Here is a 13273-nt window from a genome sequence, read left to right on the forward strand (position 1 = left end):
TACCATAAGAGGCATAAATTAAAAAAAGCAAATTGTATGATTTTTAGAAGAAAAAAAAAAGAGACGAGGGAGGCCAAAAAATAATATTAGAGAAAATTTTTAAGTTAGATTTAATAATATTTATTAAATTTTAATTTTTAATCATATTAAATAATATTGTATGATTTATATAGTTAACTTTTATTAGTTGGATAAGACTTTATTGTTGTTATATTTATTAAAAGGTTAGAAACAAATCTTTAACATTGAAAGCAAAACGCTTCAATTTAGTCCATACTTAATTAGTATATAAATGTGCACAAAGGTGGGTGAGGATGAGTCAGTTAACACACTATATTATCAAAGTTAACAACATTAGTTAACTATCATCCATTCAAAGGTCAATGCGAATATCGGTCAGTTGAAACTTGGAAGTTTCTTTCAAGGGCTTTTTTAGTTTTCTTTTTTTAATTTCTTCGACTGTAGGGACTAACTTGAAATGGTCATAAAAAAAACATATTTGCTCAAAACAATCAATATGTAGCATTAGACTAAGTGATTGCCGAGGTTCACACAGAAACATACACTTTGAATTTTAAAAATAAAAAATAAAATCATGACTATCCTCACTTAGAAGAAAAAAGGCATTAGAGTATTGACATATACCATGTATCAAAATCTAGATTTAGCAAATTAGCAATGTTCATATCTTACAAAAATAAATCATTTATGGATTTTATAAATAAAAAAATCATACATGTTCGGTTCAGTGTTTTTTTTTTCATTACGAAAAGATCATCTATGAAGATCAAGTCAATATTCATTATCTTTCAACCGGAGAAAGAGCACCTTCGGAGACGAAGTTAATCGTTTAGCCTATTTTATCATTACATCCCATGGTTCCACACTTCCCCTGTATAAATAATATCAAATGAGTTTAAAAAACAATGGTTTAATTTTTAATTTTTGTAAAATTATAATTTTTATTTTTAATCATTGTATATTATATTTGTTTTATTTTTAATTCTTAAATCTCTATAAATAATACTTTGAATATTGAAAAAAGTTATTTAAAATGTTATAAGAACAAAAAATAAAATAAATATAATTTATAAAAATTTCAAAAAAAGAAAAAAAAACAAAAACATATTAAATTGCAAGTACTAAAAAATACGTAAGAAAAAAAAATCAAATGAGACTGCCAGAATGATGTAACGAGAACTAGCAAGCAGCATCAGGTTTTTATCGTTGTTTGACAAATTGAAGGGTCGCGCGTGTGGGTGCATTACAATTTACATGTCGAGGCATGTTTGTTAAGATATTTATTTTTTGGTTGAAAATTGAAAAACGAATTCGGCATGTTGGTTAACATATAATATAAGATAAGCTTATTCTCTATGTATTATTTAATTACAATTAATTATTAGGGTGGGTCTAAGTCTAACTAGGTGCCACGCCTTCTCACCAAACACGCTTCTTCCACTTTGGCTTCTTCCCTTTTTCTTTTTCCACCGTGTTTTGATTTTATCGATCCACAGCGTTCAGAGATTTTTTTTTTGTTTAATTCATGCATTTCCACGTCCGTTCAGTTTAATTTGATGAGAAATAATAGTTAATTAAATTTAATTGAGTATCTTTGTATATATTGAAAATTAATTTAAAGTAAATGCCAACTAGCACTGATTAAAAAATAGTACTATTATACAGTAGTTTTCTAGATTTTTTAGTAAAATGTTTTTATTATTCATTTTCCAATTGGTTATATAATTAATTGGGAATTTTAATCCTTAATTATATTTAATTGACCATATTTTTATTTTCCTGGCAAGACTCCAATAATGACTTATTTTTAAGTATTTTCCCTTAGGTTGGTTGAAGTTTATGGGCCGCTGCCTTCTTCTCCACCACACCACTGCCGTCAAAGCCAGCCTGTCTCTTTTTCCATCTCACGTTAAAGCAAAAACAATTAATCAGTAATCTAATTAACAATAATGCATAATTTTCTCCTCCCAAGTCTCGACATAACTTTCCATCCCATTAATTAATTATCCTCTTAAGAATGAGAAGTTGAAAATGATCAATACCCATTTGTCTCCTTTCGCGGTGGCTTCCTCTTATTTTTTTCTTTCTCTCTCTCTTTCTCACTCTTATATCCTTTCCGAGTTCCGACTCTGTTAATCATTCTCCGTTAAGATTCTTTCTTCTTTCCTCTTTCCACTCTTGGTCTTATCTTCTTCACAATCCCACAACCACTCCTTGTTATAAATCAGGTACCAACTCTTTCTCCTTCTCCTCTCATCCCAATAGCCCTTTATTTTTCTCGTTTTTTTTTTATAAAAAAAAAAGAAAAAAGAAACATATTCTTGCAATTTCGTTGTACAAACAAAATTCCCCTATTTTCGGCACGCCTTTGTTGAATTTCCAATCTCTATTTTTCTTTCTTTCTATTTATACGTAATAATTCCAAAAAGCCTAACGCGAGAGATTCATCAGTTTTTCAATTATTCCTCGAATTTTGAAGGAATCATACAAACGCTTGAAATATTCGTCATCAACAACAACCTCACGCTGCTATAGATTTTTTTTTCTCTTCTTACAGATCCAAACATGGCCGAAGAACACCGATGCCAAGCTCCCGAAGGTCACAGACTCTGCTCCAACAACTGCGGCTTCTTCGGTAGCCCCGCCACAATGAATCTCTGTTCCAAATGCTACAGAGACATCCGTTTGAAGGAAGAAGAACAAGCCAAAACTAAATCCACAATCGAAACCGCTCTTTCTGGATCTTCCTCCGCCACCGTCGCCGTTGCCTCCGCCGTGGATTCTCTTCCGGCGCCGGTTGAATCCCTCCCTCAACCGTCGGTGGTGAGTTCGCCAGATGTGGCCGCACCGGTTCAGGCGAACCGGTGCGGCGCGTGTAGGAAGCGCGTGGGATTGACTGGGTTTAAGTGCAGGTGCGGAACCACGTTTTGTGGGACTCACCGGTACCCCGAGAAACACGCGTGTGGCTTCGATTTCAAGGCGGTGGGGAGAGAGGAGATAGCACGGGCGAATCCCGTGATCAAAGGCGAGAAGCTACGGAGGATTTAATCTGCACCGTTGATATGATGATCGAAGCGATTAGGGTGAGTTGATCAGGACCGTCCGTCGTGGGCCGTTGATACGAACCTATTTCGAGCGTGTGTAAGAAAAAAAAAATCTATTAGTTATGACGACATTGGGAAGGGTTGAATAAGTCATATTTTGGAGGCTTTGCTTTGTGTTTGTTCATTAAAAATGGAAAATGTTAGGTCCACCCACGTTCGGAAATTGAGGGGTTTGTTTAGAATTGCAATGCAATGTAAAAAAGTGTAGTTTAATATTTTTCTACAGGCATTTCTATTTTTCTTCCGTTTGCGAGAAAGGTAAATTATCGTCTGCGTTGTATCCTGTCGTTCTCTCTTTTTCTCTTTCTTTTTGTTGCTCTCTGGATTTTTGTTTGAAAAACGAATATAGGTCAAAATAGACGCCTCGAATATAATTTTAAAATCCGATAGTGGAAAGTTGTGATCATATTATAACATTATAGTAATAAAAAAGGCTCGCTATAAATGTGTTGGGGGATAAACAAAACTATTCTGGAAGGCTGTGGCTGCTGTCCACTGAACCGAAAAGGTGAGAGAGTGGATGTACTCTAGGCCCAATTGTGGTCCTCCCAGTTGAGGTTGTGAATGGAAAAATGACATTTTAGATATGAAAGCTATACATATTAGTGTATGTTTGTTTTACTATGTCAAATAAATTTTTGGGAAAGAATGAAATTTGTAAAAGCATTCAGATTCTTTCTTTTATAATTTATAAAATTGAATTCGTTGATCTTTAGATTTATCTTCAAATTTATACACCTTATTTTAAACATAAATCCAAACATAACCTTAGTTTCTTAAAATTATATTCGAGATATAGAAAATTACACTTTAATATGTGAAATCGAACATGTTAGTAGTTGGACTTTATCGATTGTCATATAGTTTAGGGAGCAAATGTTGAACACAAGCCACTATTTATAGTTTTAGAGCATGTTTGGAGTAGTGTTCATGGATTCTAACTTGTATTAAAGTGAAAATAACTAAAAGCAGCTTCCATTTTTTTACAATTTGATGTGATTTATAGCGTATTTGAAAATTCATTAAGAAAGAAATTATATTTGAGATGTGGAAGTTAGAATCCATGAACACTATTCCAAAAGTTATTCTTGATATGAAACATGTATCTAAACATGCGTTATAATTACTAATTTCTTAAAATCATAAACAAGATGTGAAAAATAACATCCAAAATGTCAAAAACAAATATGCTATTAAGCTTTGAATACTTATTTAAAGTAAATTCAAACACCTTTAAAATATATGCACGTCATTCAATACATAAGCAAAACCAAAAAGGACTTTGTTATGAGTTGATTGAATAACTTGCACAAAATTTGACGATTAAATTAGTATGAGCTTATTTAGTGTTATCACTAGTTCATTGAGTTACCTAAAATAAGGGGTTTCCCTTTATTTGTAGGGATCAAAGTGAATGGTTTGTCAGTCTAGTTGAATTCTTATTCATACGTTAGTTTATTTATTTAATTAAAAGTGTTTGGAACATTAATTGTTAAACTAGCTATTTTTAGAGGAATGGTTAAACTAGCTGAAAATATAAAATAACATAAAGAAACACATTTATATGGTTTTTATATAAATTATATTTTTCTAGAAAAATAATTTTTAGGGTTAAAAAATAAATTAAAGCATGTGATAACTTAAATAAATAGTATTAATGTTTAATTTAAGTGTCATGCCAAATACACATAGAAATTGGCGTCGATGTGAGGAGTAAGTATAAGGATAATGAAGGCTTGAGATGAGTGGCCTCTCATTTGATGTGATGATTCATTGTAATATTTGTGTGCTTATGTTTGCTAGAGCAATATATATTAAGTGTTTAGTTTTCTTAAGCTTGGCTAAGTAAAAATCACTTACATGAGCCATGAAAACTTAATCAAAACTATAATTAAATGAAATGTTTTTCCGACTAAATTAAATCAAGCGTGAAATAATTGGATTAATCTTTAATTCAATTGGTTACACAAGCTAGTTTGATAATAGATAATGAAAGTATTTGAAAAGTATTAATTAATTTTCCAAGCTTAAATGTGTTTTTAAGTACTTGTAATAGATTCAAGTTGTAATCCATTACATTGTTCTTAGTTCTGTTTTAAGAACTCTGCAACATAGTAACCAATTACTACTTCAAGATGATCAATTACAAGGTTTCTAAACTACTTTTTTTTTATAAAAAAAAATCAACTTAATGTCATGTAAAAAAACTCTATACTAATTATAAAATGATATATCATGTATGTATGTAAATCTTGGTGTTATTAATTTTTATCAGTGATTGAACAGAAAATTGTCAACATGATATGTTTTTAATTAAAAAATGTAATAGAAGGATTAACCTACAAGTAAATAAAATTATATTTTAAAATATGTGATAATTGGTCTACCAAAAAATGTGATAATTGGTATTAGAATATATGCGTGGTTTTCTCTGAGCAATATAAATCTCAAAATTGACATTGATCTCTCTCATTATCTATCTCAATTTTCAACTAAAATAAATCAAAAAATATATTAGATCCTCACTTTTTTATATGAACCGTTCTTCTTAGAAGCAATTATTCTTACACGCGTTTCCCTTCTCTCTCGTCACCTTTAAAATAAACAACTCTCATACACCAGCGTTAAACTGTTCTTACATGCTGCCTGTTTTAGTTTCTTATTTTTCGGTTCGGGAAGTTCTTTCTTGCCAGCTGTATTTACCAAGCTACTCATAGAATCATAATTTTTGTTTTTGGGGTCATGAACCCACTCACTGCTCTCTTTTAAATTTAATTGTCTATTCCAGTATTCCTTCAAGTCCTGTCATGTGATACCATGACCAAAGGGTGATGCTTCTAATGTGAACTTAAAAATTATTAGTGCAAATGCAATGAGAATGACCTGAAACAAGAAGTTGGATTATTATATTGCTACACATACACAACTGTGTTTATAAAAGGTTATGGGCGTATTTTCTGTTTATATTTTCTTTTTATTAATTTTTATATATAGTCTCGTTGATTTCATGTTTATGAAGAAATTCATATAAAATTCAAAAAATGAAAGAATTTATTGACAAAAAAACTCATTTAAATTTCTCTTTAGATTTTTCTTTCCTTGCTCGACAAGTTTGTCCTTGTCACATGCCACAAATTCAATTGTGACCTATTTTTCTAATCTTACCAAATTTCTCCTTTAAGGTAACGATGGATTTATTTTTTTTTTTAAAAAAGTTGAGAATTTACAAGCAAATGTATCATAGAAAACTGAGTTGCAAAGAAAATGAAAATAAGAGAATCAAGTTTTCCATTTATTTTGATCTGAATTTTAATCTAACAACAAATGGAAGCATGTTCATATATTCACATCAAATTGGTAAAGGGTCCCCTGCTATTTTTTACAGTAACATGCAGTTAATCGAGAACACATTATTTTCAATCTGGATTCTTATTTGGTTACAGAGGAGTTGTGTAAAATCATGGGCCTAATTTGACAAAGATTCGAATCAAGAACTGAAGTGCATTGAATTTAAAGATAGTAAAATTCTTTTGAACTCTGATATCATATCAAAGAGGCCGAGTGAGATGCTAACACATGTTATAATGTGTTTCATTCCTCATCCTAACTGAAGATACTTGCAAGTAATTAATGATCTTCTCTTTCTTGATAGGATAATTACGTACCTCTCCAATAAGAATTTTATAGCTCTTCGTTAGCAGCATCTTGTTGGTCTGGTGTCTTCGAGCATGCTTTCGAGCTGCTTAAACTCTCTATCCAAACACCATCAGCTACAAACGCATCAGCATCATTGTTTCGGTGCCATGACCAATGTGCATGTGTTTCATTTAGTATTCGCAACCTTCCATGTCCAAAGCTTGGCTCTCGATACAATGAGAGCGGGCTCGGAGGGTTCTTAAACCTATTATCAACAATCAACATGCAAAAATGTTAATCCATCAAGGCCCTAAGAAAGAGTAAAAAATCTTTGAAAATATATAAATTAAAATCATTGGTTAACATTTAACATTAATACTATATCTTGGGTTATTTTTATAAGAAACAAATTTTAGTATAAAATAAGCTAAAACTTATTTCTTATTTATACTAAAATTTGTTACTTATAATAATAAATAGTATATCTCACATTAACGCAAGGCCTTCCCGATTTCCTCCGTCCCCAATTGTCACGTACATTGGTCCACATGAATCAGCCTTATTATCGTAAATTCGAGTCTGCAACGAACTCAATTAGTTAATAATAATAAAAAAAAGAACACACGAAAGTGAAATATTTACTACTAATTAACATAAAAATACTGAAAAAGTGTGACATACGAAGCGCTCATAAGCATGAACATGGCCAGCAAAAACCAAGTCAACGCGTGCCTCATAAAGCAACTCCTCCATGGCTTGTCTCATGGATTCACCTTCACCTTGGTGTGCCTCATTAGTGTTATACCAAGGTGCATGCAACAACACAATCACCCAAGGTGTCTTGGCCCTATCAATGTTGGCGAGGTCAGATTGAAGCCACGTGTATTGTTGTGATTGAGCGTCAAAATCAGTGTAGGAACCTAGCATGATGAAGTGGGTGGCAGTAACCTCGAAGGAGTAATAGAGGTTTGAGGTGGAGCCACTTTGTTGGAAGGGCATGGGCCAGCGAGCATTGTAGGCTTGGAAGCCTTGTGGGTAGATAATGGGGAAACTCTCAATCTCGTGGTTGCCTTCTGTAACCATCCATGGCCTTTTACTAGCATATGGCTCCACCAAACGACCAAAAGAGTCCCACAAAGGTTGTTGGGAATCTGCATAAGATAGGTCTCCTGGTAACAAGAACACGTCATAGTCGTTGCTGTCAACGTGTTTTAAGGTTGATGCAGTCCATTCTGTTTGTCCCAAGTCCCCTGCACACAAAAATATATAACATGATTATAAAGATTTTCATCCACATCTTTTGTCCTGGGTATAGGTACCAAAAAACACAATAAGGTGTGACTCTCGGCCTCTGGGTCTGCCAATCAATTCAACTATAAATTTAAAGTCAAAGATAATTCTTTTGTTTTTATATTTCTGGTCAACAATCAACTATGGGCGTTTCTACTTGTGGCCATTTGAATACAGGCTAGCTATAGCATTTTTTTATAGCTATTTTTATGTGGGTTTTCGTTTGGTTCCTTGTATCATGGCCCAAAAATCTATTTTGTCAGGTATGACTAGTTGTCTAAGCTAACACTATAGATATCCCTCTTTCCTCTTCGCACCACCTGTCATTTAAAAAACGACAAAGATATTCTTCAGGAAAACAAGTTTCCATTCTAGATCGTAACATAACACAAATAGGTTTTCGTGAAGAGTATTTTTTTTCTAAAATGAATTGAGAGCTGTGTGAAGAGTAAACTGAGGGTGCGAGTAGCATGGGCCTTATACATTGGATAGTTAGATGTGTATTCTGTCCACTTTCATTTCATGCCCGGCCCAAGCTTAATTTTCTGCTTTTATATATTTAAATAGAAGTGAGAGCTCAATAGGAAAGGAGAAGGAAAAGGAAAAGGAAAAACTGAGCTCTTCTCCACCATTTCGGCATTTCCATAGAATTAAAATAAAAAAGAAGAAGAAGGAAGTACAAAACACATAGCTGAAGTAAAAGGGAAAATAATAAAGATGCCTTAGTTTTCTTTTCTTGTTTTTTTAGGGCTCAGACTCCTTAGCTAATAAAACTGCAGCAAGATGCAAGAGTGTACAGATTCAAATATAACACTGCACTTAGCTTTATTTTTGCCTTCTCTTCTCCATGTTTAGGTTTGCCATTTTCCAATAAAAAAAAGTAATGTTCTTCTGAAACAAAAATTGTTATATCATTTTAAATTTCTCTCACAAATCTACCTGATATCAGAAAGATGTCCTATTTAGTATTTTATTTATTTAATAGGTAATTAAGCAGCTTAACAATAAAGTTTTGTAATTTGAACGGAAATTTAGAGTTAGTTAAAAGCTAACCAATATCCTTGTGACATTGAGTAAGAAATTAAAAGAAAAAAAAACTTGGACCACATAAAATTATAATATACATGACTTTTTTTACATATTCATACTAAATACTTGTTCTAGTTTCTTATCCTTAGGATCACCTTAGAAAAAACTTATGGAGTAATGAACTAATGATTGGCTATTGATTTGTTTAGGCAAGTTTGGCAACTGTGGACAGGTGGTGTATAATCCTTATCCTGTCCCACGACGGCGGCTTGAAGAACTGATCAACTAAACTAACTGATCTTAACTCATATAACTAATTTAACTCCACCAGACACCAGTTACGACTTACGAGGGTCGAGGGGGCATACCATACACAACACCGAAAGGTAACAAACATGGAAACAAAAGCACGAAACCGTAATACTAGTTTATGCGAAACTAGAATAAATCGTGAAGCAAAAGAAATCCCAACAAGAACAACTAATTAACTTACCAACGATGACGAATTCAATGGGAAACTTGGGTGGAGGTGTCTTGAAGGAAAAGTCAGGGCCCGACCCTCCGCACCTGTAGAAGTAAGTCGTGCCTGGCTGCAAAGGCCCAATTACAACGTTGTGTATCTTGCCGGAGTTATACAAAAAATATTGGTACGAGGTATGCAACCCCGTTGCTTTTTCTCTATATTCCCCTGCCTTTGTTCCGTACTCCACCACAGATTCTGTGTGCTTGTCTTCGGTTATCCACGACACCCTCATCTTCTCTTTCCCCACCAATGAAATGTGCACCTATAATTGCAAACATAAAAAATAATAATAATAACTCATGTACATAAGATGAATTTTTTAGTGAATTAATTGAGCTAATTAATTTTATGGTGAACCTGTTGGGGGTCTGAATGGGAGCCATGGTGGGGAGTGATGATGAGTTGGCCAGCTGGTTGACGAACAAAATTCTCCTGAGAAAGTAGTGGTTGTGGGAACAAAAGGAAGCATAGGGTGTGTAGGAGGATTGGGAACGCCATAAGGGACTTGCTACATTTTCCCATCATGTTGTTGTTATTTTGGGTTGGATTACTTGTTGATTGTAGCAATTTGTTTCTGGGAGTGAAAGGCATCATTTTGAATACGGAGGAGGGCCTGTTATATAATGGGGTTGCGGTAGATACACAGCATGAGATGGAATACATTTCAAATGGCAAAAAAAGAATTTGGAGTAGGGTGCAAGGTGGTGCAATGGCTTTGATTAAGATTTGTGAGGGTTAAAATTAGTTGAATTGTAGTGTTATCTTGCAGCAACGACCACACGGAAGAGCCTCTATTCTTCTCCTTTTTGCTTTAGTTCTGTTTCTCTCAGCCTTGTCAATTGGAGCATTTCTTGGACACGCGCTCACGCACGCATGCTTTCCATATATTGTTGATATTCTCATTGTCATTGAGTTATAAAAGACACATTTTTATATATCAATTAGGATTTAAGTGTCTATGAATGATATTTTCATTGTAATTATACATTATGGTATCGTGTTTGCTCCTAAAAAAAGTGATACAGAACCTTCTTAAACTATTACAAATTTTTAATTGGCAGATAAAATCAGGAGAGTGATAAAAATTACAGTCCAGACCACATGACCCACAGCTCAAATTTAAGACAAATAGTTTAACTAAAACAAATCCACGGTAGTTGATATATCTATTGGATAAAAAGAATTAAAAAAAAAAACAAGTTCATCTATGCATTGGATGATAAAGTTTAGACCACTGAACTGTAGAGATTATAATATTATGTCAATATAAATTATTATTTTAAAAAATTAAGCTACTAACTTTTTTTTGCTAAATTTTAAGGTATTAACTATTAAGTGAATGTACTCCTAAAAAACAAACTATTAAGTGAATATATATATATATATATATATATATATATATATATATATATATATAAAAGATGATTTATATTATATTCTTAACATTTTATAAATTTCTATATATATATATATATATATATATACATTAAATAAAAAAGATAATTTTTTTCTCTAACAGTTTTTTAATCATATATTAAAGTGCGTGAAAATATTATAAAAGTAGTATATCCTTTGTTTATTTATAAATTACTGTTAATTATATACCATTTTAAAATGATGACTTTCATTAAATGATTCAGAGTCAGAAAAAAAAATTTATACAAAATTCTATGTATTGATCAATTTATACAAAATTTATACAGAATTTGATATAACCTTTTTTTACTATGATATAAAATAAAATGAGATTTAATAATAATAAATAATGAGTTGTACTAATAAAAAATAATAATAATAATGAGATGTAACGAATCACATATTAAAATGTATGAGAAAAGATATCATGCGTTAATATAATATAAAAGTTATTATAATTTTATTCATACCCACAAATTGATATTATAATAAATTTATGGACTTCTATAATATATCAGTCATGGGATTAAAATAGACGCTCCAAATTTAATGATATTGTAAACCCACCTTATTTTAACTCTAGGCATCACTCAGAGGTCCTCTTGCACGTTTCTTGCTTTTCGTTTTCGTGCCTCTTTCTCTTCAGCCTTTCCCATCCATCATTCCTTCTCTCCCTTTGCTCATTTCTTTTTTAATTGCATTTTCAATTGGTCAAATATAGTAGTTCTAGTAAATAAAATGACAAGACACTAGCCAGGGGCCATGCCTATATCATTTCTTTTATTTTTCAGTATCTTTTCAATTAAAAGGCTTGTTTTATAAAATTATAATATTTATATCTCTTAGAGAAAAAGAAAAATCAGAGATCATGTTTACCAGACTGTTTTATGCAGCATCTGAAAAAGAAAAAAGAAAGTCTGTAAAAATGGTTGAATCAAATAAGTTTATACAAGAAAGTCTCTAAATAAAGATTAATTAAGGAATAAAATTACACAATTTAACAATTTTTAATAATTAATCTTTTAGTCAATAATAATATATTTAAAAGAGTGTATTAATAAAAACTGCTGAGCAGATATTTTTTATCACACTTTATTATTAATTAGAATTTATCAAAATTATAAAATTATGATTATGTGTTAAATACTATTACTTGAATTTATTTCCAATTTAAATTTGACTAATCATACAATAAGTATGAGGCATCTTAAGTCAAATATTTTTTTATGATTTTTTCTCAATTATAAAAGTCTTATCCTTTTTAATTTATTCCTATTTAACATATTATAATATTCATTATTAATAAGGAAATATCAAATTTTAAAAGTTTCATCTCTTTTAATTTATTCCTATCTGCTACATTTGTTCTTTAACGTAATTCATAAAAGTTCTTGTTTTGCTTGTAAAAAAAAAATGTTTTTGTTTTGTTGATATAGAAAACAAGTTTAGAAAATAATCAACCAAAAAAAAGAATCCTTTCAAGAGATGAATTTTTCTATTGATTTCAATTGTCTCAAAATATAAAGTACATTGTCTACGAAATCCAATTATATCAACAAATAAGTTGATGTTTGATGTAGAACGATGGACAAACTAAGAAGCAAATCAAGTTATTAATTTGTTCCAATATGAGGACAAACAATTTGTTTTGACTTTTGACTGCATGCATTGCATTTGCATCATCATTAATCAACCACGATTCAACACTCAGCCTTTGCATGTCCTGGACGCCCCGTAGTTCCAATGACCAACTTTATACTCTTCGCCCGGACAAGGAAAAGTAAATCGCAGCTCCAATGGAAACAAATCATATCGCTACCGTGGCGATCAAATCTCCTTCTAGCATAACATTAAGTGTTTGGTTTGATTGTTTTGTATTTTTATTTTTATTGAAATAAAAAATGGTAATAAAAATATGTTTGGTTGTATTTCTAAAAATATTATTCGTAAAAATAAAAATAAGAAATAATTAAAAAATGAAAATAATAAATTTTCGTTTTCAGTTGAGAACAGAAACTTTATTTCAGATAAAATGAAATTGCGATAAACAATAAATATAATTTTAAATAAATCTAAAAATACAAAAAAACAAAAAGTCAATATATCATAAATTTTCAGTAACAAAAAACAAGAAGTCAAATCAAACATATTTTCATAATTCTAATTTTTTGAAAATGTAAATAATTTTCAGAAAATGAAAATAGAAAATAAAAATGCAAATCAAACACACCATAAAGTTTTGATGAAGTTATTC

The 13273-nt window shown here is 31.2% G+C and overlaps 2 protein-coding genes across 3 annotated transcripts; one reads left to right on the forward strand and one right to left on the reverse strand.

The window, feature by feature from the left end:
• The first annotated feature begins 2059 nt into the window (after window positions 1–2059).
• LOC114407191 (zinc finger A20 and AN1 domain-containing stress-associated protein 4-like) lies at window positions 2060–3408 on the forward strand. Of its 2 annotated transcripts, none has more exons than XM_028370200.1 (2): window positions 2060–2249; window positions 2579–3408. In XM_028370200.1, exon 2 carries the CDS (start codon window positions 2587–2589, stop codon window positions 3067–3069), a length of 483 nt encoding a protein of 160 aa, XP_028226001.1. In that variant the 5' UTR covers window positions 2060–2249; window positions 2579–2586; the 3' UTR covers window positions 3070–3408. The 2 variants fall into 2 exon arrangements, with proteins under 2 accessions (XP_028226001.1, XP_028226000.1); XM_028370199.1 differs by having other exon boundaries at window positions 2063–2249; window positions 2557–3408.
• Window positions 3409–6432: 3024 nt separating this feature from the next.
• Window positions 6433–10459, reverse strand: LOC114407192 (purple acid phosphatase 22-like). The gene is made up of 5 exons (XM_028370201.1): window positions 9961–10459; window positions 9574–9865; window positions 7443–8011; window positions 7252–7340; window positions 6433–7026 (listed from the first exon to the last, which is right to left on the reverse strand). The coding sequence occupies exons 1-5, from the start codon at window positions 10264–10266 to the stop codon at window positions 6807–6809; spliced, it is 1476 nt and encodes a 491-aa protein (XP_028226002.1). The 5' UTR covers window positions 10267–10459; the 3' UTR covers window positions 6433–6806.
• Window positions 10460–13273: the final 2814 nt, after the last annotated feature.

This window comes from Glycine soja, chromosome 3, assembly GCF_004193775.1.
Source record: "Glycine soja cultivar W05 chromosome 3, ASM419377v2, whole genome shotgun sequence".
Lineage (NCBI taxonomy): Eukaryota > Viridiplantae > Streptophyta > Magnoliopsida > Fabales > Fabaceae > Glycine > Glycine soja.

Bases quoted from the DNA above. Each gene is read 5' to 3' on its own strand.
- LOC114407191 (XM_028370200.1), top strand. From the start codon at position 2,587: ATGGCCGAAGAACACCGATGCCAAGCTCCCGAAGGTCACAGACTCTGC.
- LOC114407192 (XM_028370201.1), bottom strand. From the start codon at position 10,266: ATGTATTCCATCTCATGCTGTGTATCTACCGCAACCCCATTATATAAC. The intron at 9,866-9,960 runs GTTCACCATAAA...TTGCAATTATAG, and splicing joins CCCATTCAGACCCCCAACAG to GTGCACATTTCATTGGTGGG. The intron at 7,027-7,251 runs GTGAGATATACT...TGTTGATAATAG, and splicing joins CGGGAAGGCCTTGCGTTAAT to GTTTAAGAACCCTCCGAGCC.